This window comes from Lepeophtheirus salmonis, chromosome 3, assembly GCF_016086655.4.
Source record: "Lepeophtheirus salmonis chromosome 3, UVic_Lsal_1.4, whole genome shotgun sequence".
Lineage (NCBI taxonomy): Eukaryota > Metazoa > Arthropoda > Copepoda > Siphonostomatoida > Caligidae > Lepeophtheirus > Lepeophtheirus salmonis.
This window is the reverse complement of record NC_052133.2, coordinates 7537795-7565331: the sequence shown is the minus strand read 5'-3', so window position 1 is coordinate 7565331 and position 27537 is coordinate 7537795. Positions and strand designations below refer to the sequence as shown.

At 32.4% G+C, this 27537-nt stretch overlaps 1 protein-coding gene across 2 annotated transcripts in view; it reads left to right on the top strand.

The window, feature by feature from the left end:
• The first annotated feature begins 11451 nt into the window (after window positions 1-11451).
• The window catches only part of LOC121114275 (serine/threonine-protein kinase NIM1), a 110263-nt gene continuing 94177 nt past the window's right edge, over window positions 11452-27537 (top strand). Inside the window, exons 1-2 of one of the 2 annotated variants that reach the window (XM_040708195.2) lie at window positions 11452-11686; window positions 25864-26079. In XM_040708195.2, the coding sequence (XP_040564129.1) occupies window positions 25905-26079 (175 nt within the window). In that variant the 5' untranslated portion in view covers window positions 11452-11686; window positions 25864-25904. The remainder of the gene's footprint in view (window positions 11687-25863; window positions 26080-27537) is intronic. The other variant, XM_040708194.2, reaches the window with a different exon arrangement.

Below are 27537 nucleotides of genomic sequence, written 5' to 3'. Positions count from 1 at the left end.
CTTACTGTTGGTGGAAGTTTTTTAATCTGTCCCTTTTTGTATGAGTACCGGGCTGTCAAAAAGTTTTGAAACATGAATTTAATTGCATTTTGAGAGGTTTTAGTTAATTTTATTCAAAAGTTGCGTTAACCAAAAAAGAAGAACTGGTTGTTTAACTTTTTAATACTTTATTTACCAAGTCTCTTAGATAAATATTAACGAAAATAGAGGGAAAAAAAGGTAAGAAGTAGCTCGATTAGTCCACGCCCGATTTAGCAATTTTGATATTGTAAAAAACCCTTAACGTTTGCAGAACCACTGTTTTGACAGTCAGAATTAAGGTCGACAATGGCAAAGACAGACGTGATCGTCATAGAAGCGGAAGGGCGATCAAATTAAACTCATGGCATAAAAAGCTATTTTGAAAAATCCGAACATGACGATGACGAAATTGGCGAAGAAGCAGTCGTTAAAAAAAGTGGCATAAAAAAGCTGATGGCAAGTCTCTCCGACATAATGAACACCCCTTGTTCACTCAACAACAATAATTACGATTGGATCGGTGCAAAATACATACAATGACTCAAAAAATAGAAAATTGAAAAGCCTATATCACTTCTTCATATTTTTAACTTGTACCATTTTCATGGCAAACTTTTGATGCAAAAGTTGATAATTCAACAATTTTCTACACTTTTTATTCAATATGTCACCCTCCATTCTGAATGATGGCTTCAATACAGAGATGAACAGAAGAACAGCTGGCCTTGATGAAGTCTGAGGACAAGTTGTTCCACTCCTCCGTGATCAGACTTTCAGAGTATCGCCATTCGGGTGAGATGTCTTGTTTATCTTTCCTTCCAAGACGCACGAAACAGCGAAGTCCAAGGGGTTCATATTGGGTAAGGAAGAAGGCTGGAAGTCAGCCGCCCAGAAGGCAGCCATGTTTTTCCTGAAGAAATGCTGTACCTTCTTGGACGTTTGTCCTTGGGAACGTGCTCTTCAACCATGGTAAAGTATGGTACCTGAGGACTTTGTAGTAGACGTCCGTGTTGACTTTATCGTTGGCATTAAAGAAGTAGTCAGACGCCACGACACCGAGGACCATGACGTGAGCGAAATGTTTGGTCCTGAAGGCTCCCCTCGCTCTAAGCTCTTCATTTCGCGCAGAAGTGATCATTTTTTCTGTTCAGAACAGCGTGCAATTTTCGAACTGAGGCTAGACAGCCTCGAAGAGGATTCTAATTTTTGAGTCGTCGCCCTGTAAACATACTAAGAGTAAATTTTTGTATTTGTAAACCAAATAAAGTATGTATGTGGTGCGTCAATATAAACAAAATCTACACAAGGAGAAAAATCCCGACTTATTTGTTTACTTTATACATATATATGTTGTGTACAATTTATAACTCGTATAAGAGAAATTAAAGTATTTGGGATAATCCAGTAATTGAACATTCCATCGTGGATGCTCGATTTATGAATGCTGTAATTTTTGGTTATTTAATTCAAATTACTGCAAAGAAAGATCTCTATAACCTAAAATTAAACAAATTATAAAAAATATATACTGAAAGAGAATGTTTCAATTCTTTAATTGATTAAAATGTAATTTAAATACGTGCATCCTTTAATTAAACAAAATTTTTGTTAATAAATGTGATATTTCTTTTCTCTTATTAGATATTTAGAATCAAAATAAACAAACTGATAAAATATAGCATCATCATATATGCATCATAAGGTTAATGAATAAAAGTATATGTTTTAAGATTCTTCAAACAAAATAGTACTAAAATTACTGCTTATTTATTTATTCTAAAATGCACAAAAAAGTAAATTAGAATAATTTACTGCCTATACACTCTTGTTATTTGAACTCTTTACATCAATGACAATACATATGCATTCCCTTAATTTGATTATACATAAATTACATGAAGAAAGTTATCATTGGAAAATATAGAAAAAACGCATTTTCTCTAATTTTCAAAGTAAAATTGATGTAGCTGAAGGTTATTCTATCTTTTTGAAAATTACATTTATGAAATCTAAGTGAAAAATCAAAGTACAAATACACTACCTGTCATTGATTAAAAAAAGAAAAGAAAACCACCGAGCCTAAAAATAAGGTACCTCCTAATCAAGGCTTGCTCCCACTTCAGTGATCTTATCGAGGCTGAAGCAAATTTTATTGATTAAGCCACAAGACGCATGACCTACGATGACTTAGTATTTTATTTCAAATAAAAATATTATAAATGACGAAATTTATGTTGTTATGAGGGTGTGCGATCTCCTTTGTGCTCAAGTCGAAAAGTGGATGGATGCTGTTCTGAATAGGAGAAATGATCGCTTCTTAGTGAAAAAGAGCTCCAGTGGAGGGAACCTTCAGTACCAAACATTTAGCTCAGGTAATGGTCTTCGGTGTCCTGGCATCTGAAGACTTCTTGAATGCCAACGAGAAAGTCAACACGGACGTCTACTACAAGGTCCTCAGGTACAATGTCTTGCCATGGTTGAAGAGCACGCTCCCAGGGATAGGAACTTTTGACCAGCACACTTATAGCGTTTTTCCTCATCTAACATGAACCCACCCCTTGGACTTTGCTGTTTGGTGTGTCTTGGAGGGGGAGGTTGGGCAAACAAAACTTCTCACCCGAATGTCGATGCTTTAAAAGCTGTGATCACGGAAAAGTTCAACAACAAAAATGGAGGTGGACATATTGAATAAAAAGTGTAGAAAATTGTTGAATTACCAACTTTTGTTTACAAAGTTTGGCATAAAAATGCTACAACTTTTTTCCCTGTCTATTTACTTGTAGAGGCTGAAGGTGGCATATTTTCTTCGCTGCATATAAAATAGATTAAGGAAGGATCCCCTACGGATCGACCTTCTAAACTTAATCAAACTGGAAATAAAAAGAAAATGAACTACGCTAAAGTTCTCTCTACTAGGGAGAAAAATGCCAAAGAAGCCTTTGGAAAAATTGACCCTACCTCAAAATACAGGTGGAAATGTTTGTCATTACTCTAACCGAGTCCGACAGCAATTGTGCATTCAATAACATAAATATGAAGCAATTGACATTATACAGAGCAGCCCTTCACTTTGGGTTTACTGATGATGAAATTGCAGAAACTCAAGCTCGGTATGGCTACATCTACTCATCTTTTTACACGAAAGTCCCTATGGACATTCACCCGAGATTGGAGCTCTTGAAAAAAACTCTTGCCTCTTGATATGCAGGTCAAAAACATCTATAATTTTGACTTGGAGCATAAGAAAAAAATTAAAGTAACAGCAATCAACACTTTTAAGAGGGTTTATGAAACTTAGTGGGTGGAATTGACAAAAACCTAACCCAATAGACCTGAAAGCAGAAAGATGTTTCAAGAGCAACAAAACTTATAGAGGACCTCAAATTATATATTCGAGGTAGTAGGTGACCCGTCCATCATCCCCCAAATAGTTCCTGTCAATGAAAATCTTACTATCTCTGTTTTCTGGGAGTACAAAAACAATACCCAAGGTGTTTCAGATTTGGTCACTCTCGACTTTACTTCATGGGGAAAAGATTCCAAATAATTGAAAATAAAGCAGTTCTCGAAGAAAAACTTATATAATATGGAGCCTGCATCCCAAACGGAAAACCAACAAAAAATGATACAGAAACACAGTCTGGACAATAAAGCCCTAAAGCTCCTATTACTCACATGTTGGACGCTGAGCCGCCTGAGGCGTCCAATAACACAACAGAAAATCTTAATCGAATGAGACAAACAAATTAACTCACATTCAAGAACAGATTATAGTTTGGCCTGACAAAGAGAAAATAAAAGAGGACAACACAAAAAATTTAGTCACGAGTAGAAAGGAAATGTTTAGTTCACCTCAGGGGAAAAGGCCCGTGAGTAGAACTGAATCTCCTTTAGGCCCAACAAAATCCCGAAACAATCTTGGTGGTACAGCCTCTAGGATCCTATTGTATGGAACAAGATCAGGTTCATATCCAAAAATACTTGCTGCCGAGGTGGAAATGCTAGAAGTATTGTCCCTCAATGTAAATTCTTTACAGTGTCTCCAAAGGACTTACGATTTGTTTAAAAAATTAAAATATTTCAATCTCCCAGAAATAGTGGTCCTAAGTGACACAAGTAGGAATATTGAAAGCCACTACTTTTTTCTCGTTGGACATATACTCAAACCCTATATCCTCGAGGATAGATTTACTAACTTTTAAAGGCTTTCAGACAAGTTCTCTTAAAATGTAGAAAGACCTATCAAATTCACGTCTTCAGTCTATACTCCATATGCGAAAAAAAGATAAAATTAAAAATATAGTACTACTAGACGATAAGGACAGTTAATAAACAAACCTAAAACATTATGTGAAGAATTACAGAAATACTTTTCTGAACTCAATGAGTGCTTTGATTGTCAAGAGACAATAGTCTGTGAACGCTGAAAATGCCTCATGACCGATTTCTGTTTTTCTTTAGGTTGTGATTCATTGTATGACATACTTAACAACGAAAAATTAGAAAAATACATCACTACTGAAGATATAATGGAAGCAGTTAAAAATAATCCTAAAACAAACAAAGCACCAGGTCCCTCTAGTTTTGCATTTAAATTCTATAAAAAATATATAAATCGGTTAGCCCCTATTATTCTCCTTTTTTACGGACAGTTATGACAGTAGGATACTTTTCCGAATTTGCTTGAGACGGACATATTGTCTCAATACCTAAGCCAAATATGGACCATAGGGAGTTGGAAAATTATCGGCCACTAACCATGCAAAACTGTATACGCAAAATCTTTTCATATGCGATTGTTAACAGAATAAATAAAATAACCAGTCCATATATACACCATTCCTAATACAGATTCTTAATTAATATGATTATGGACAACGTACCCTTTTCTGTACAAACATTACTCTAATCAGATAGAAACATGTACGTAATGGCCATAGACATTGCCAAAGCATTCGATACATTTTCCCATGAATATATCATCCGTAGGCTATACCAGAAAGGATTTGGCGATAAAAAGTAACTCGAAAAGTCTCTGTTACGCTTATGACTTAACGTTGGTCTTTCGTGGTAGCCCTCTCGTCATTATTAAATCAATTAGAAGGACCATGAGTCTTCTTCGTAGTTTTTCTACTGTTTCCGGTCTGACAATGAGCCCTGAAAAACCGAAATACTCATCCTATTTGGGATATCATAGAAAAAGAATGGTCAAACTTCAGAATCACAATGGATATTCAGCTTCTTGGGACCTGGATTGGCAAGTATGGATGCTTATACAACAAAAATGAGATCGTAAAAAGGATTGATCAGGCCTGTTCCTTCTTGAATAAATTTAACCTCAACATGTAGGATAAAATCATTGCATGGAACCCATACATTTTAACAAAAGTGGTGCACCTCCTAAGAGTTACTCCATACATTAAGAAAATCTCCCAAAAATTAACTGAAATCCAAAATACATTCTTTCAGATGAAAAAGAGAAAATTTTTATCTTACGCCAGGCTTCATGACCCACTCAAGAATGAGGGGCTGTCCATGATAAATATATCTGAAATGTGGAAAATAGTGAATTTCTTCTGGGTGAGGAAAATGTGGGCAGGCAAGGAGCCCTGATGCTTCAATTTTCACCAATTTTTAAAAGAAAAAGGGATATATTTTGATCAAATACTTTCAGAGCACATATTGGTGAGGAGGAATTCTTAGCTTTCTTCACTGGAAACGAGGAAGGGAAAGGCAACGCAATATTAACAAAAACGCAGCAAATCGTATACGCAGAACGCATCATCAACCGATACCACCCTAAAAGATATATTACCAAGAGTGGAAAAGTAGCAGAAAAAAAAAAAAAAAAAAAGGCTTGAATTTTATCATTTTAATAGTTTTATTGATGTCATTTATATCCGTATTTTATATTATGTGCACATGTTGTTCTTATTAAGTTTTTTTAACCTAACCTTTGTTTTGTTTATATATGGTTATGACAACACTATTATGCTTTATAGAAGCTTATAATTGAATGCCTAAAAGTATAAATAAAGTCTGCCTCTAGGCCAAGAAAAAAAAAATGGTACAAAATATGATAGAGGAAGCTGATTTCATTTCATCTTCATGCTCCGTACAGCGCACCCTCTATACATACACGCTTACAAACTTCCATTACTATATCGTTATTTTTAGATCAAAATATGCTAATGATATACATCCTATACTCTATAAAGACTGTACCCATTATTTGTTTTCATATATTCAGACCTAAATACAGACAAATAGAAAGATGTTGATATATTAATATAGTTAAACATATTTAATGAAGATATTTCAAAACCGATTTCCTTTTAAAAATTACAAATAATAAAAAAAAAAGACTAAATATCCCTTAAATTTAATTATAAACAAAATTATATCACTCTGTATAATTAAAGAAGTTTATACTCAATCTTTTTCATTTATAAAAAGGTAAGGAGGTCTGTTTATTTCTCCTTGTCCTGCTAAGCCATTTTATATGTGTACAATACACAACATACTTAATTAAAACAGTCGTAAATATGTAGCCCCATATCATTTCAAAATCTAGAACTTTCTGGACTTGATTATAAAAAGTACCCTTAGTATGCAAGGTAAAAAAAAAAGAGAAAGAAAAAACTTCAAAGGCCAAACGATCATATTATTAAAGGAAAAACAGAGTTGTATGGAATATGACCTAAAACGCGTGCTAGATTTAAAATGATTTCCTTTGGCTACTACCATCTGATCTCTAATTTGGCCCTAAAGGTGACACATTACTTCTTGATGAAGGCCTTGGACGTGGCTGCCCACTGCTACTCCATAGATGCATTAAGGTAATCGAATTTTGGTCAGGGATAGCAATGGCTCTCTTCTCGACTACACACAAACAACTAGTCAAGAGAGGAACAGTCCGGGAAGGAGGATGGCCAAACTGACGATTATACATCCACCAACCAAATCAAAAATTTCTTGGCTCTCTTGACAAGGGTTGACATTGGTAGGTGTTAAAAGTATTTACCTATGTCGTGGTGCATAATATACCTTCACATAAATCTTCACAGTCCGATCACTGACATTGAGAACCTTGACATGCTGCCTCATCAACTTGGCCGGACTTCTGGTGGTCACAGTGTCCATGTCATTAATGATATCGATTTTTCGGCGTCTACTGCTGCCAGTGGACCTCTCAAGGCTCTGACTTGTGGCCAAAATGCTTTTAATCTTCTTAACAAAACTGCAAGATCACCTTACGACCTTTATAATCTCATCGACTCTCACAGGGGCGTGGACAGACACCTTTTGCCTTTTTGTCTCCCTCCTGACAACAGTTAATTTTTGAAAAGTTATTTATTGTTTATTGACCGAAATAGTCCTTACTTTTAAAAATGCAACTGAGTATTTAAAAAATGTTAAGCGTACAGTAATTTAGATGGATCTAAAGACGACAAGTCAACTATTTTTTCCTTGCACAAGGGTAGAGCTTATTTTTTAATGTTCAAAATATCAGATCCATAATGTCTCAAAAAAAAAAAAAAAAAAAACATAAAAAAAAAAAATATCACTTATTTGTTTTAGTAAATTTAAGGCTTGGTTTGCCTACACGTTCCTTTCATATTTATATAGTTTCAGGTATTTCAATCAACTTCTTTTTACGATTATTCAAAAATATTTAGTAAACTTTTTTGTTGTTGTCGTTGGTGTATTGCCCTTTGGGCGTCCACTGCGTGCACCGTCATTAACTCTCTTACTAGGCCTTGTTTAAACTAGGCAAACCCTTTTTAAAAGTTGATTTCGCTGGTGGAGCGTCCAAATAATGTTTATAAAGACAAACCTTGGCTTCAATTATATTTTTTCCCCTCAAAAAGCAATGTTTCAATAACAAAGAAAATTCTTTTTTGACTAAAGTTGCTTCACTCACAATGGTATATCTCACAAACCAATTGTCTGATAGCTAACAAACTTGTACACCTATCGTTTGAAGGTTGATAAAAACTAAACATCGTATGATATAGTTCTAGCAGTGCCCTCTATGTGTTAGACCAACAACTTTTAGCGACCTAATGTGTTCTCCAATAATTAAAAAAATGACTTAGATTCAGATTGAAAGTTACTAAATGTTAGAACAATAAATTTGGTGCGTCAGCATAACAAAAATTGAGACAATGAGATATGTTTTTTGCAACATTTTATATCTTAGATACAGACTATTATTTTATTAGCATACCGGTTGGAAACTTGAAACTTACACAATTAGAAAGAAAAAAGAAAATAGCCGGCCATTCTTTAGTTATACATTAAAAAAATTCTTTAATGATCGTATTCTGATACATAGTCCTTGTCAAATTGATTTATTTTACTAAAAACACCTTTGGCCTCACAGGTGGTGACAAGCCTCTTGCCAAAAGAGTTGCAAGTATTGCAAATGAAGTTCAGGCCTATGGCAGCCCACTCCTCGTAGAAAGAGGTCTTCATGGCTTCAACGTTCGGGTGACGAATGCTACTGGCCCTCCTATAGATGTGCAGCGGGGTATCAGCACCTGTACTGTATGTTGGCTATATTTACTTGTCCCAGAGAGTGATGCTGTTAGCTAAATAGGCCTGAGTAATTTTTGCAGATTAAGGACGGGCCCATTGTCTTGAAAGACAACTTTGCTGTCTGGGAAATGTGCCTGGATCCATAGGATCAGGTTAGCCTTAGAAACGTCGATGTACATGGCTGCCGTAAGCTTGTAACCCTCTGTGGACCAGATAAAGGGAGACACCTTGCCGTTGGAGCAACAATGCATAGCACCATGGTTGATGCTGGGTGTTATATAACGTTCGAAGGCCCTTCATAACATTGTAGATGTTATTATAGGCCATTCACATCAGTCTAGCCACCTCTGTTGGAGTGTGACCTACACGAAGAAGAGTGGATATCCTAACCCTTGAATCTTGCTGCAATGACATTTCTCATTTGACTTAAAAAATTTAAAAGAAGCAAATGCTTAAGATATATGATTACCTATACAATTTCAGACAGTTCTATTTTCCTCTGATATAACCTCTCAAATCAATATAATTCAAGTGTATTAGTTTCAAGTTTCCAACAGGTATTTTGGCCTCTTGTAGCTTATGTATTCAAATTTATCGACAAAGTTCAATAGTTAAGAATGTCAACTACAGTTTAAAACTTTCATTTGATTTATGATAACTAATTTGACCCCGATATGGTCCATTTTAAGTAAAACTATTATTTTCATTCTAAAGATGATTTTTTGTTATTTTAAGTGCAATTAGCGGCGTGTTCTGTGAAGGGTTGATTATAAATAATTGTTGATCAGACATATTGTTACTTTTGTTATACCGTTCATCCAAATAGAATAATGGGAAAAAAAAGATTCAAAATCAGTTGGAAATAGTTAACTATAGTTGTGAAGGATTCTTCAATTAAGCTTAATAAAAACTAATTTCAATTCAACCAATCAAGGTTCAAAACAATACTCATAAGGGGGAAATAAGCAAAAAAATCCAAAGCTAAAAACCAAATACAACTTGTAAATTTTAGTGCTATTAGTAAGGTAACGTTGTAAGAAATTGATGATAATTTATTGAAAAATTTGAAGTATGTACATAGGACTGATTCATTTTTATTTACCTTGATCTTATGTCTAAAAAATGTTGTGCATCAACATAAAAATAATTTTTGAATTAAATTTAAGAAAAAGATAAAACCCCAATTATTTTTAAAAATTTATAAACAAGCCAATATTTCATGCACGTATTTGAGTCAGTTATAGGCTTTGTTTTCAAATTACTGGCATGAATTAAAGTACCCATTTTTTTAACTATAGTTTAGACACTTGACTTTACTTACAACACTTATATTGGTCCCAATATGACCCTTTTCAAATTAAATCCATTTTTTTCCAGGTTTTTTTAAAAATTACTCTAGACCAAAATTGGACCAATATTTCAGTCCAAATCGTAGATATGTATATTATTTCAGTCTATGTCTCAATTTTGTTGTACAAATATGATTTATGCAACAAATTTAACTTCATATGTGGTTTGTCAACATTACAAAATCTTGAACAAAAAATCAAGAAAAGTAATACATCTTAATTTGTTATTTCACTTCAAATAGTCATATTTAAGTCTATTATAGGTTTATTTTTCAAATTTGTGGGATGTGGTTAGATACAAAAGAATGTTACGAACCTTTATTTGATTTAAGTGACATATATTGACCCTTTTCAAGCAAAGAATCTGTCAATTTATCATTATTTTATCATGACAATCAATTTTGCCTACTTAAAGTGCAATTTGCAACAAACAAGAATAATTTGTATATAGAAATTGACGAATATTCGTCGTTGAAGAATATAAATGTGATCCAAACTCGTTTAGAATAAAAACCCTTTTGGCTTGCTTTTTTGTTACGGGGCAAATAAATGCACATACAGCTCAATACTTCAGAGATATATTTGAGACAACTTTAGTTTTGATATTCTGGTTCAACCATTCTTTGTGCATAAACAAAATATAACTAACATTTCGTAATTATGAGTGAGCAAGAAGCCAAAAGCGGGTGCATCTCAGATCTCCTAGACACTGAAGTTGAATTGGGAATGTTATAAATATTGTGAAGTGCTCAAGGAGCCTTGTTTTCAATGTGGCCAAGATGAAAAATGATGGAAAAGATCTCTCCAGGGACGCAGGAAGTGGAGGGACAATTTAATGAGGTATATGGAGTTCCTGTCCAGCTTGTAGAAGACGATCAAGGAGAACCCCACCAAATTGATGAATCGCTTCGCTAACTACTTCTCCATGGCTGGTAGGATAATCAGAAGGACTGCGAAGGGCGTCTCAGGATTTTCCTTATACACGAGAACCCTTAGAGAGGTGATTAGGACAGGAAGTTCCAAAACCCACGTTTTGCTGGCCTACCCTATATATTATGAAAAATATTGTCTGATGTTTGTTTACTTTAAGGGTTCATAAGAATAACTTGTAAATAATAATCAATTCGCGGAATAATACAAATTTCATCTGTACATTTGTTTTTGGGACAAATCCTTCTAACTTGCCTTTATCTTAACGGGCTACAAATGTACTTTCCTCAATCCTCATCTGCGTCTTCCTACTTATATTTTTCAATTCTTCATGAAAAGTTTTGCGTGTGTTGTTTTACATGCTCAAAGACAAACACGCACTTTGCAAAAAGTAGTGAAGAGAATTACTGGATTTTTTTTTCTTTTCTGATTGTTATTGATATTAATGCCATCTCACGGCAAGGTTTTCTTTCTGATATAGTATTGTAAACCTCTTCTTTTACTCCAACTTTTATTCCTCTCCTTCTTCCTTTTTTTCGTAAAAAAAAAGAAGAAAAAGCAATAACGAAAATGCGGCTCTCCAACTCCTCAAAAAAGCTTACGCTTTTTCATTGTCGTTGTTGTTCAAGCACACTGCATATCTATAATATCATTTTTTTTTACACACTTTTACTCTAATCTAATTTATTGTAAATTTAGTTATAGTGTGAGTTAAATATCGTGATCGGTAGTTACTCCTCCGATAAAATAGATTTTCCACGATATATATATACATATATATATATATTTAATAAATTCTCAAAACAACTCCATTGTTTCCATTCGGTTATAAAAATAAGTCAAAGGTGAGATTTAATTTAATTTTATTTCAAACTTGTCAAAAATCCAATTGTACTCGTATAAAGTAGTTATTAAATAGATATATACACCTTGTAAAAATTATTTTACATTTTACTTCATTCATAGTTGGATACATGAATAATAATATTAAGTATTATTTTAGTGTAACTCAACCTTAAAATGTGGAAAATCCACTACTTAAAATCAAATTGTCAATGTATGTTAGTGATGGGCATCTAAAATTACGATATATGTTTCACAGGAAAGCTTATACGTCTAATAAATTTCTCTGTAAGCCTCCTTTACTTCTCAAGGATGTTTATCCATCCCAAAAACCCTTGTAATACCTTGTATGTATCTTATTTTGGCTCCATCTTCAGTATTAATTCTTAATATATCATACAGAGTGAGGAAGCAATTTTTTCCAGCTGCAAAAACAAAACTTTTTGGTTCAAAAACGGAAAGTTTCATTAGAAGTAATGCCATCCTTTATTTGGTGTTTTACAGGCATTGCCAATTTTGTCCTAGATCTCGGAGATAACAGACTTCAGGTAATCCATATTTCGACGTGGGGTTGCATTTGTGAGGGCCTCGATGTGCGCCTCAACAAAAGTAATTGAGGGGTTTTAAGTCAGGAGATGAAGAAGGGTACATGTTCTCGGGTGAGAAATCAGCAAAGTTTTGGAACTTTACATTAAGCTCTGTACGGTCCATTTGGCGTCAGGTTTGCATATTGCGAAAAGTTCTCACATTGACCCCGACGATGCCAGTATGAAAATAATATAATAACATCTTATTCAAAAAGTGTATTAAAATGAAGTTAAATTGTCCGGACAAATTTGCTCCCGAACCCTGCACACATCTTGTATCCAAATGTTTGTGGATGATACTTAATTAGTTCCTGAGTTATTAAGAAACTCTCAAATTAATTGTCGAGGTACCGAAGAATGTATTTTATGCGTTCTTTTAATTATTTATCTGTTCTAATGACGAATATGAAAAAGAACGATTGAAAGGGTCTTATTCTGTGTGTTGCATGTCTTGTTTAATAATAATTTATTAATAAGGAAATAGTCGATTCTCTAAAGTCTACAAAACTATTCATATTTTTCTCAAATTACCATGTCAGATTATGAATTCCCAAATGAAATAAAATATTCAATTTGTTAAATGATAAAGGTTTATATTCTTATGTTAGTGATCACTAAACACCCCATGGAAGTATTCCCGTTAGGATTTGAACAGAAGCTTCCGGGGCTTAGCGAAAAGGTGCAAACTAACCTTCCCACAAAAAATATTATTAAATTGTTATTTTCCAAGATTATCTTTGAAAAACAAAAACAAACCAGAATGGGAAATTGGTAGAAATTGATAAAAATGTGTAAATCTCTGCCATTGGTCAGCTTTCCTTAATTGATTTCTATTACTATATGAAGCATTTTTATTAAACCTACATAATGACACCAATTTGAACTCTGTACCTAAATATGTTTCATTGTGGATTATGTATTTGTGCTAGGCTGACCTTAGCCACTCGCAAAATTTAGTGCCCGTTTTTCGTAACCATTTATGATCTTCGTTTCAAGCTAAATAGGACTGTAACTTTTGCTGTAATACTTGTAACTCCTGTCCAACCTTTAATTCATATAGCAGGTAGCAGTAACTGTTTTAGTGATAATTAAAAAGTCCATGGCTCCAAAACTGTGTCTTGACGTATTGTTCTCATATAAATAAAATACAATTTTTTTGGCAAGACTAGAATTTAAACATTTGATTATATTCTACGGCAAATTTAAAATAGTATCAAAGATTGTACCATCGTTGTTTGTGTGGTAAATCTTGAGTTTTTTTATTTAAATTAATGCTAAGTATATTTACAACAATACTCCTAATAGTCCTTCTCAGTTCCTTTGATAAAGCGCACTTTTTGAATGTGGACTGTTATAGACACGTACGGATTAATATTTTATTCATTTTGTATGAAAGTGTTGGTTTTGACCTCCACCAACAAAGTTGTTTTTACACCTATTTGTTAGTTACCAGGATTACGATGGCAGTTACGGATCGATTTTGATAAAACTTGGTACGAAGATTATATATGAACACAGTAATAGCCCATGAAATTTTGAGAGCTCAAGGTAGCACAAAGCGTGTAAAATGCATACTTGAAAATAACTTTAGGACAAATTAAGATACATAACTTAACTTTATTTTAGGTGGAAGCTTTCACTCTACCGAGTGCCCATTTTATTTTTGTAACTTCACAAAATGGTCTTGAAATGAGACATTATAAACTATAGCAAACCGCGAACTAACTAATTTTGGAATAAATGGGATATTGTAGTATAAATAAATCAGAATACTTTTTAATGTCATGTGAGGTTTGACAGGAGTAGATGGGTTTCAAAGTTACTCTAGAACATAAAAATCTATTTTATTAAAATTCACAGGGCCCGGTAAAATAACTTACTTTTTGTTATGTGTAATAATCAGGGTGCGGAAATAGTAACGAGGGGGTCATAGTTTCATTCTAAAGGTGTTATTCTAAAGTTTTATTGGAACTACTGTTAGTCACTATTAAGAGTAGGAGAAGTGAAGTACCTGCGTTTGCCGTTGAAAACAAATTTTGCCAATGGTTTAACAGAATATTGTAAATAATTAAAATCATTTCAATGTATCTCCTGAGTTTATATTGGTGGGATTATTGAAAATCCATTAACTCCTTCAATTTCTAATATACAAGAAACAACGTATTCAATTCATTTTCGTAATTTGAAAAATTATTTTTGCACAAATTAATCCATGGATAGTGGCGCAAAATATTTTAAACTGGTTTCATTAGATTTGAATGTCATTCAAAGGTTATACATTGTGTAGTCTGTCCAAATTGGGTAATTGGAACTGGATTTATAATTTTGAGTGTATATTACAGCATTTTTAACTGTATTCCAAATCTGTATTTATATTTCTTCTAGCATGTATAGTTTTTAAGATGAAGCTAATTTTCTTTTTAATAAGTTTGCTCATTTATTTGTGATGAGTTAATAAATATGATAAAGTCTACTTATAAAAAAATGGATCTACAAGTATCATGGGCTCAAATCAGTCAACATAGCTACAAATTGTAAAAATCCTACAGACAATTTTTGTTATGTACGCAGCCATTTCCCAACTATAACCCAGAGTCTAATTATTGCACTCGATATAAGGAAAATATACAAGCTATATTTTGGGTGCTATTTCTGCGACCAAGATAAACCAGGGCCTCCACCTCATATATGTTCAGGTTGTTCAAATGGATTACGGGATTAGCTTAACAAAAAAAAAAATCGTCAATGCAATTTACTGTACCCATTATATGGAGGGAGCCAAAAATCCTTATGATGACGAACACCATTAAAACATGATTCATTGACCATTCCAATGCCCCCAAATGACATACTAGATTATATTTGTAAATGGCATTAAAAGTCCAGAAGGTGCCACTTGCGTTTCCGGATCATCTGCAGATCCAGATTACACTTACGAAATACAAATTTAGAGCCTAAACTCATAAACCAAGAACGATTGAATGATATTGTTAGAGAGCCTGCCTAAATAAAAATCAGAGCTTATAGCTTCAAGACTAGAAGAGAACAATTTGCTTGAAGATTACCTATCTATGAAATTTTTCATTAAAAAAAAGAAGTTAAATCTTGTTGACCGATGTTATTAAAAAAAACTAGTCATCATTAGTTCTCTATTATGATATGTGGTTAAATTGATTTAGCAGCTTTAAGCATAATATAACCATCCCTCTAAAAAATGGTTCCCAACCTGTGGGCCTTAACTGTTTGGGGTAGCAATTTCAATGTCATGGTCAATAATGGATTTTAAGCCAAATGTGAAAATTATGTAAAAGAGGTTGAAAAACATATTATAACAGTTATATACATTTGTACCATGAAACTAAATGTAACAGTTCCCTAAATCCCTCAATACAACGACTGATCTTGTATTGCCCATGTTTAGTTTCTGTTTTGTTTTGATCGATCAACTGCTGTAACCTTTTCCATCAGTATTGCTAAAATATTATATTTCCAGCTATTAAAATACCGTGTCATTGGTATTCAAGGCTGCTGAGTAGAAGTCAAAGAGGTTTGAGGAGAGGCCAGTCTGATTTAAAAGCATCAATTCCGTATGGAATCTTCTTAATGACCTCAAATATCCTGGTGACTGAGTTTCTTTCTTTTCTGATAAATAATTTACGTAATGTATAGTAACTTCAAGAATAAATAATCAATAGTTAATCATCGCAATATGGTATATGGCAGTTTCTTGTACAAAAAAAAAAAATGTACGAGTAATTATTATATATTTTTAGAATTGGTGTTATTTTCTGATTACTTATTCTAAAGTGTGTTTTTACATTTATAAGGTTGATAATCCTGCTCTAAAACTTGTCAATGAAAAGTAATTTCAAGAGAAACAAAAAAAAAAAAAAAAATGGAACAAAATTACCGCGTATTAAAATATTGAAGTTCGCTATATTCAGTGTATTGTTAATAAGGGAAGTCATCTATTTGATATGATTTTCAAAAACTATGCCAAAACAAACTTTAAATGTATACTATCATTATGAGACAAAAAAAACAAAAAAACTTTCCTGATTTATAAAACTTGTATTATTCCCTTTTGGAAAGAGGAAGTCACGTTGCCACAACATGTATATTAAATATGGGCCTTTAACCATAATAAAAGTTTTAATTGAAAGGGGGAAACCCCCAAATATAAAGTAAACAAACCTTGTTCTATCTACTCTGTTTGTTAGTAACAGAAGTCAACATCACTTAAACTTTATTTAACTTTTGTTTTTTCATATTCGTGAAAGGAAATATCTTCGTGATAAACTGTCTCTTTAAAACACAACATTTCACAAATCCATATCGATCTATTAACAAACCATCATTTGCAATGAAGCTTGAATGAAATGAATAAACAAACCATCATTTGCAATGAAGCTTGAATGAAATGAATAAACAAACCAATGAAATAATCCACTCCGTTAAGCCATAGATTATTTATCGGAATATCTTGCATGCAGTTAATTTTCTTAAAGAGTTACTTTCTTTTTGCAAATAAATATTAAGAGGGTATACACCATTTTTAATAAACAAACACTAACATTAATTAGTAATTAACTGAATATTATATTCACTTTTAATATTCTCGATTCTCAATAGTTACTCTTTATCTGTAAAAAAAGTAGTTAAAAATGACTAGAGTTGTAAAACATACGACCTAAATGATATTTTTTGCAGTTGGCAAACTAAACATTTTTTTATTGCCCAAAGCCGTTATCATTATTCTTTAATTCTTGAGATGGGAATATTTGTCTCCCCTGCACAAATATTTTTTCTGTTAAGGAGGAAGAAAAAAATAGACTATGGTAAAGTTTGTAGGCCTATTTGGGCATTTATGTGTGATATAGGCCATATAAATTTGGAAGAAATAGTATTTTTCTGTGAAAATTGGCCATTTTTAGGCCTCTTGTACTTTCCAAAATATTACGATACATGGAAGTACATTGACGTCATTTTGTTTTCTTTTTATCCTACTTCAGTTATAGATGCTTCTTCTTATTGTTATTTTTTATACACTTAGAGTTCTTTGTGTATAATTTGTATTTACCGAGTGGTCCATAAAAACCTGAACACTTTGAATTTTAAAGTTCAACAAGATATAACTCATTAATCAACAATATCATTTAAACAAAATTAATACTATAAATAGAAGCGTGTCTGAGCGCTCATAATCATTAATGTATGCGCCCTTAGCAGTAATGATGCTCCCCGTCGGGGGCAGATGTCCCGGGACTTGCTTTGATAAACCAAATAATTAAAAATATAAAGTTTTTACTCATATCATATTTGGGACAGCACAAGAGGTCTAAAAAGGGCCAATTTTGACCCAAATATTTTTTTAATGTTCGTTTAATTGGTCAGATGGAGTTGCATTGGTTAAGGATGAGTAAACATTATAGTATTACATTTACTTCATTTGATCTAGGAATCGTCATTGAATTCAATATACAAAAATTATATTTTCTTTTCCCGGAACGAACGAGGTGCAAACCTACAGACAAAGAATAATTTCTCCCCGCGTGTTTTTTTTTTTGTATCTGAAAGACTTCAAACTTTGCAATTGTCAGTTTTTTAATTGTCCGCAGCAAAAAATGTTTTTGTGCAAGTAGAGACAAATATTAAACAGAAAACGGTAGACTCTACTGCCCATGAATAACGGATTGTTACACTGAGGAATTTATTTATTTTGGAGGTTGGGGTTATGAGTGTAATTTCTTCCTTCCTCACTCAGCTGTTTGTAGTGGATCTACTATAACGTTCTGACAGCTAGACTTACCATTTCAATTTTTGGCTTATCTTTTAAGATATTGGCAGATTATATAATTTACAACTCTGGTAATAAAAGTAATTGAAAATGTCGATTGACTCGTAAAAACCATTAATTCGTTCTAACATATAAAAGAGACTATTTTTTTTTGTTGGCCACAAGGGGATTCAGTTTTATTCAACAATTTTCTAATACAGATTACATTAATATAATAATAAAGCAAGTTAAATATACAACAAAAACTACACGCTCATTCAAATCAACATGGGGAATCATGAATTACAATGCAGATTTACGTTTCAATCCCCAAAAACTATTGATAGGTGCATGACAATAAAATAATATTTGACAAATAATCTCACTTAAAGTCCTAAAATACAAACTAAATATAGATCAAATGCTACCAAAGTCTCTTGTAGTGCGTAGTTTATATATTATATACTGCGCCTCTGTAATTATTGAGTCAATTTTTCCGTCGTTTACTGTTGATAAAAATCATTTTCGAAAGTTGGAGGGCAAATCCCTCTTCAATGATGGTTTGTAATCCACTGTATATTTCCATCAATCTTCTGCATTCTCATACGATGTGGTAGGTTGTTTCTCTTGTTAAACCGCAGAAAAAACAATCTGCTCTCCCGTCTTTGTAGTATTTCCGGGTGTTTCAAGAGTAACCGAAAGTACACTGTACTTAAACAGTTTCTCAGGAGCGGTTAAATACTTATTTATAATGGGGTTGATGCCTTGCAATGGAGTTCTTGGGATTTTGCGACAGCTTAAATAAGCAATGAAAGGAGTGAGCATAGGTTGTGTTAGATATATTCTCACGTACCAGATGGAGAAAGTACTGATCTTGATTTTAAACGGAAGTATTGGTCGCTGTACTGGTAAAAAATGTACTAAAACCGACCTATAGAAGGAAAAAACCCATTTGATTTGCACAAGACAGTTTGACTCTTTTAAATCTGAGGATACTTTCAATGTAAAATTGTAGCTAATGCAATTTTTCAAAGGTATTTTCCATGCCAAGGAGACTTCAAGTTTTTTGATTACTTCCCAAGACCCATCACAAAATTCTATGAGTCTTGCTGAAAATCTGCCCAGTTTTTCGAAGACTTTGGATGGGCCCCAATATGGGTGGAGAGTGTATTTAATACTTTTGTAACTGGAAAGGGGATCAATTGGACGCACAGAAGGTGTTGTGTGTCTCACAATTTCCTGATCCAGTTGGAGTTGAGGCATTTTCAAAAATGAGTAAATAATATCCCTTTTAGGCCACCATATGTTACTGGATTATGTGTTCTTTGAGTTGAACATTTTTCTTTTTTTAGGATTGTAAGGAAATAATCTTCAATTACATTAATCTCCGAAGATATAAGCGGACAGAAACAAGATATTCACAACAAGTGGGTGATTTTGGGCACAATGTACGTGTTCCATTCAGTTATTCTATGCCATGTACATAAATTTAGGTAAGCGTAGTGGCTTAAAATTTTTCTTTCCTTGAGATAATTTCTTTGTCATTTTTGGAACATGCTATCAGGACCAACCCATGACCCTAAGAATTGATTTTTTTCCAAAACTAAATTGTGGTCATTTTTCGGATATTATAGGGATAATAAAGTTCGGTTCTCTCTTCATTGACAAAAAGACCAGATTTGTCAGAAAAACTTTTAAGTATGTTTCTAAAATTGTTTCTAGTGTTTTGATAGGACTTCTTGAAAACACCAGAGTTAGGTCGTCTGCATAGCAAATACATTTTAATGTTCTGTCAGGTAGCTGTAATACTTTTATCGTGTCTTCTGAGTGAATATCGCCAATAAGTTTGTCTAAACACAGGATGAAAACTGTTTCAGACTGAGAATGCTCCTGGCAAACGCCCCTTTTATTCTCAAAATAACTGTTCAGGTTCCATACCTTATGGCTGTTCTATTTCTTGCTAAAGTTGCACCGACAATTTGAATGATATAGTCTCCAAAACCCTTTCTATACAGCGTTTTGATAATGTATTCATGTAATAAAGTATCATAGGCCTTGGCAAAATCCCCAGCCATCAACGACAGCTCTTGGTTACTTTCTTTACACGTGAAAGGATTGCAGTCCATTACACTATGTCTATGAAACCATTCTGAGATTCATGTAAAATATTATCCAAGACGTTGTTTATGCGATTTAAAACAATATTTGTAAAAATCTTGTAAATACAGTTTTGCTTAGTAAGAGGTCGCAAATTTTGTATCTTTATTTTTTTTTAAGAATCAGTATGATATTCCCATAAGACGCATATTCAGAAAAATATCAGGTGTTCATTATCTTTTCGTAAAAATGTAATAAAATTAAATTTTATCAATTTAAAAAATATATTTAAAAAAAAATTAAAAACCAGATAGTCCAAGAATTTTATTAGATTCAGCGTTTTCACTCACGGCAGTTGTGATTTCTTGTATCGTTAAATGATTCTTGATGAAATTATTCTCATCTGGAGGAATTGTGAATCTACGGTCCAAATTACATCTTTGTTCTCCGCAGAAGTATGGAGATCGATGAGTACATCTAGAACATTTCTTAAGTGATGTACAATAGAAGCATTCATACCGCTCGGAAAGGAAGGTTTTAATTTCTTGACATATTTATGAAAGATCTTCAGATATTTATCAACTTGCAAGGATTATTGACAAGTCCATCATACCACGTTGTAGCCTTGATTTAGATAAGTCTCAAATGTTGTTCCGTTTTAATATGGTTCTAAATGATAGGTCAGAATCTCAAAAGATTTGATCCAGTTTGAATTTCTTTTCACGATCTGAAATGTCTTCTTTATTTATATCTTCAATAATATCAATTTTCCTATTCCTATTCGCGGCATCTTGGGCTCCAGCTTGTATGCAAATAGCTTTGATAAATTAATTTTAATGTAGAGCCCCTTATGGTCGGATATTTTAGTATCGATTACTTTAGTTGACTTAACTTATTGCTTTTGTATACCAAAGAATAGAAATAGGTCAATTATTGAGGATGCAAGTTGGAGGATTTTTCAGAAGAAAATAAGGTATCAAATTAAACGGGTTCTGCTGCGTCATAGAGATCATATGATTTAATGATAGAGCAAAGTATTTTCTTTAGCCGAACATACGTGCTTCTGTTAGGAGTCCCTATTAGTGTCCAGTTTTATTATAAAATCTCTACTCATAATTGTTGGCCTGTGTGCCAAAATTGTAAAAGTTTTTCAATATAAAAATTAGGGTTCTCCGAATTGGGAACATAAATTCCCCGAATATCAATAACAATTTCCAAAAGATTCCAGGATACTTTTATAAGATTCCCACCTTTTGATTTTATATCTCTTCAGTAATCTTATAATTGCGAGTTTGTATAATAACCCAAAGCTTTAATACTTTTCAAATACTTACAAGACACGCACCCTCCACTTATGCAAAATTGTACAGTTTTATTAAATGAATATATAGGCATAGTATGAACTAACTCATCAACAGCTACAAACATTCTTGTTTAACCTGAATAAGATGTTTTTTATAATTTATGGTCATATTATAAAAAAACAAACAAACACAACAAAATGGAAGTACACAGAGAGTCAGAATAATTCCTAACACTTAGTTATGCAAAATCTGCAGTGTTTGAAATAACGCAGTGCGGGGACCTCCTGAATTCACAAGCAAAATGTTTTTGTGGAAACCATTAGAATAGAATAACATACTAAGAGTAGACCTTGCAAAATTAATCGAAAAACAAAACAAATAAAGGGTCATAATAAGGTTTCTCAAATCACTTTCTTGGGTTCATCCTCGTCATAACTCCCCCAAAAAAAAAAAAAAATAATATATATATATTTGAGACATTCTAGGTATGTAAAGCCAATTAGAGATGTTATTTCTGTTGCCACAAATAACCTAAGTTATTGAATGCTAACAAATTTGTACCTCTTTGAAAACAAATGTTGAATCATTTTGTTCATCTTCCTCCTACGTGCTAAAGGAAGAACAACACATTTTTAATGATGTACTTGGAATAAAAGTCCAATATGATGACTTTCCTTTTGATTAAATTTTGTATTTTTTTTTCTGAAAAGCTTCTGACCTTTTGCCATAGAAAGTAACAATTAATATTTTTTAGATTTCTAATAATATTGTATCCTTAGAAAATATTAATGCACCTTATAGTTACATAACTTCCTACACATGATTTTTTTAAAGTTTCCTTCCCCCCTAATATGATATTACAAATCTTAAATGCAGAAAGTGGGGATTCAAAACATACCATGCTATTTAATTACGTTATTATTTAATAAGGTTTCATTATGCAACCAAATCACAACTACAATCAAAACAAATAAATTTTGTCTTTATCCCATGTTTCTAAGTGTAGCATGACTAAATTACAAAGAACGACATTTGTATGGAATCAAGAAAAAAAATAACTCAAAAACCAATTTGTGATATGTTTAAATACTATATTTAGCTATATTTTCTATTCACTATGTCCTCCTTCACAAGTAGTAACTTGTTCGATACACCGGTGAACATATTTGCATCTAGTGACAATGAAGGTCATGCCCATGGTGTACCACGCTGTCATGATGCCAGCTTGGAGATAACCCAAATTAGGATGAAAGGTGTAGCAGACATTCTATTCCAAGACACCCAAAACTTCAAAGCTCAGGGAGTTGAGGTCAGGGCTGTAGGAGGGCCACATGGAGGAAGGCCAGAAGTCAGCCATATTGTTGCTGCAGAAGTTTTGGTTCCTGCTGTCTGTATACTTCTTACTGTAATCAGTATGGATGAAGATGCCAATGGTCTTTGCAGCCTTTTTTGGCACTGACACGGGGCAGAAGAGTTTGTATACGCGTTAAAATACTAAAAATGTAAAATACTACCTTTATTCAAAGCATTGGTAGACCTCAAGAAAGTTACTAATTCTCTGGAGGTCCTATTTAGAATCAAATGAGCGCGCTTCTGCTCTTTGGGGGCTCCTTTTTGCTTTTCCTTGTTGTTTTTTTTATTCTCTTCTTCCTTAGAATTTTAATGAACAAAAAAATGGAGTGCTTTCATTCGACCACATGAATCTTGAGCAACGACCTGAGGTCCCCTCAATACTCCTTTTCCCTAATAAAATATACAAATAAATTCTGAAGAGAGAAGCAAAGCAAAAATAGATTGTGATATGTAAATTTTAGATAATAAATCTCTTTTAATAATACAATGGTTGTTGCAACAACAAAAAAATGCTATAATTAATTGAAATTTGCAGTATTTTACATAGTTAAAAAATAAATTCAATTTTATAAAAAAATTAAATAGAACAAGTTTTTTTAAAGTAATTTTTTTTAAATATAAAGATAAGCATTTATACTGCTTGGAAAATATAATTATTTTATAGATGACTTGAGGTATATCAAATATAATGTCTAATTAATCTGTTATATTTGCTAATTTTTAAGAGAGTATTTCTAAGTAAATTGGATATTTAAGTTAAATAATTAGCTTTATCAGGTGTAGTCAATATTTGCAAGAACATTATGTTGTTATGTATACTAGGGCTGTGTCAAATCGATTCGATTCGAGTGGAGTTTTTAATAATCGAATTCAGTTCTTTTTTTTAATATAAGAAAAAACATTTTTAGTATCGTTTTTTTAATTTAATTTTAGAGAGTTACGTCATTAACATCCTAAATTTTTCTCTGGCGTTGCATACATACGCTTCAATACAATTTTAATGCACCATCGTATCTTTTAAATGTGTTACTACTTTGGTATCACTATAGTAATAGTAAAGCTAGAGTTGTAGAAAGTATGGCGATAGACAAACCCTATACTCTTGTACTTCCAACCTGCACGGTGGTTTTATTTTTAAAGCTGTTATCCTAACAATTTTTTTCTTGAAGAGAGAACATTTAAGTATAAAGTAATCACTAGTGAGTTAAAGGCGAAGAATAAAACTGAAGATTTGGTGCAGAGTTATAGTTAAAAGTCCCTGTTGGACTTAGAATAGAACTAAGGATTGACATTGGTGTAATTCTAAACAATGTTCTTGTTAGAAATGCTCTCCTTCAAAAGATTTTAAAGTGTCATAATTACCTGTAGATTTTAGTTGTTTTTATTACGCAACTAGCCGATAGCTTACAACATCAAGAAGTCAATAATAGCCATATACAATCCCATAAAGTCCCACAAACTTCTGTGGAAACAATATTGCCAAATTCTTTTCCATAAATCAGTCATTCGAATTCAAATTTTGGGTCCCCTCTCTGTAGATATGCCAATCAACACTGGTTACGTATGCTCAATAGCCATTTATAAATTACTAACAATTTTCAGTTATATTTTGACTGTTTATTTCTTTTAATGTTGTTCTAGTTTTTCATTGATGAAAAATGACTTCATTATCAGACGGAGTATAGATATTTCTATTGTTGTTTCTAAAGGTTAAGTCCTAAATATTAGGAAGGCATAAGATGAATGAAGTTTGTATCTTGGAGCAAAAGTCTCAGAATCCTCCAAACTTTTTTCATATATAAAAGAAATCGACTCTAATGACGAGTGATAGAACAATATCGAGCCTCAATTTTTAAAGTCATATCATAATAGCGACCACGTTGATTAGTTGGAATCCTTCAAAGTGTTGGGAATGAGATCTAGTGATAAAAATCAAACGGACGCCTAAAAATATAAGTTTGAATTGGTTTTTTATCATATTTGAAAATTGACTCAGCCTTTGACTCGAGTATATATCATAAGTTACCAAAATTTCAAGTAAGAAAAAATAGCAAGTAAAAAAGAAAAGGTGACAATGTAAAAAAATGGCAATATGGTGTTTAAGCTTATAGAATACCTATCACCAATGTAATATATATTAAGATAAAAGAAAAACAAATAAACCCAAGCGTAGTTGGAAAGGAAAAAGTGATAATCACTTAATTGTCCTTTATCAATTATAATATAATTAGACGTGATTGATTATACATATTGAACAAGACCCATGAATTAGCGAAAGAACATTAACATAATATATTGAGAAATATAAGGCACCAGAAATCTTCAAAAGTCTGAAACCTTCCCATAGAGTTGGCCCCAACCAGACCTTACACAATTAACCAAATTAGATAATTATTTGAGTGTTATTCTTTGATAAATATCACTGAATTCCATTATTGCATGTGGATATGTAAATGTGTTATTTAAAATGCAAAAACTAATGAGTGTACGATAATATAACTGTTTCATATGTTAAAACAAACTTGGTTTGGATAAATTTGGACCACATGCCCGTTCGGGCAGGATATCCACTGTATTATCCTTCCCAAAGAAAAAAAATGACATTCCCGGACGGTCGGTCAAGTGTAAAATCCTGTACTTATCAGCTCATATTAAAAAAAGATCAAACTCTTTCTCGTTTAAATATTCATGTGAGTGTGCTCATGAAAAATGGCGAGTAACACAAACGATTTGTTTTGAGTTGTTTTTTATATTATGATAGTAAAGTTTGGACGTTTGTCCAAGTCGAGCAATGCCAGATCCTACCACTAATAATTAATTAAATAATAATATCTCTGTAAACCGCAAAAACAGACATTTTAGAAAATAAAGGTTATTTTAATGGCTCTCGAGGTAAAAAACAATCAATAGCACACCATCTTCACCCAAAAATAAAAATTTGTTGACGCGTTTAACTTTCCAAGTCGACTAACATTTTTATATACAACTTATTTATGAATATTTTTTCATTAGATTACTTTATTATACGAAAATCAAATGCTTTTTTGTTTTTGTTTTTTCAGAGATGTAAACTAAACTTTCTGCCAATTTCATATAAATTCAAATGTTTACGAAAGCATGCATTAAGATGACAAAAGATAATTTATTTAGTCAAAATGGTGTTCATTCCTCTCCACATATATCCTCTAGTCGACATCTCTCATCCTCTGGGTCATCAAGCAGAAACCGAAGCTCTTCAACAGGCGGAAAGAGTGGATGCTCTTCACGACAAGTTTCAGGTAGATAAATAGTTTTTTTATACTAGGAACAGCATAAAAATGTGGTTTTTGTCACCACAAAAGCAAGATGATATTTCTTACTATCAAAATTTGAACTCTTAAAATAATTATCTTTCATTTGTATGAATAAATCCGCAAAGGGAACTTCAAAGTGACAAAAATTTATGTTCATCATAATTAAAGACAGGATTCCATTTAAAAGGCCCGGCAAAGTGAAGTGAAGTCACATAAATCAAATAAATTTACTCAATGTTTAGTGCAAAGATTATATTAATTAAATTTTATATTATAATATCGAACGGTATGGAGAATGGGGAATTCACCTATCAGTTATGATTTTCATAAGTTTAAATGTGTTCATCTACATTTTAAATGCAAATGTCTGTATGTGTGTCTTTGCCCGGAAATCAGGCCTAACCCAAATAATGAATTGTACTGAAACTTTTCTTGTAGGCTTTTAAGGATCAAGTAATGGGCCTGGTAACGACTTTTTTGGGCTTCAAGGACATGTTATATTAAAGTCGTATTTTTCTAAAAAAAACAAATATTTTGACTAACAAATAACTTTTTATTATGAAACAAAAAATAAAGATCGTAAAGTTCTAAGAATGATTTTTGCTGAATATGGGTATGTATCTTTGCACACTTTTTTTAAAAGAAGATTATAAGATTTAGAGAAGAAAAAAGAAAAAAGGAAAAGAGAATAAGACAAAGGATTTTTTACAATAATATGAAAGAAGAACGAACGATAGTACATCATGATTATTTTTTCTTATGATCTCATTTTTAGAAAAAATATATAAGTTCGGAGTTATATATGTATATTTCTTTATGTCCCCGGCAACACTGGGCCAACATAATCCATCTCCTTATAAAAAAGGGTGCAAAGACCAACATGCAGCAAAAATAATTATCACAATTTTACAGTTTTTATTATTTTTTTATATTAAGTAGAGTAATTCTTAATTAATTTTAATTTCTTAATGTCCTGGGCAACGCCAGAGATACCTACTCTAGTCATTATGCAATAGAAGTTGAACCTTTTTTTGATATATAAAGCTTTTTTAATCCCTTTTGGAAAAATGTAGTTATTTTGAGGGACTAAAATCATAAAAATAACACTTATGGGGTTTTTTTATATGCCTTATATTTTTTTTGGGCTAAAATGTATGTTATAAAATCAAATAAAGGAATTTTTGTTTTTTACTAGAAAATTAAATATTTTAATTTTTGATTTTTTTGTTTTTACAGCTGGAGATTCTCAAAATTTTATGTTGAATAGTTGTTAATTTTTGAAATTTTTTGTTGAAAAGCTGTGGATTTTTGAAACATTTTCCCGAAAAGTTTAACTTTTTGTGAAGCGTTGCAGATTTTTGGATTTTTTTTCTAAAATGCTTCATTTTTTGAGAAGAGCTATGAATATTTGATTTTTTTTTTTTTGATTCTTTGTGATTACAT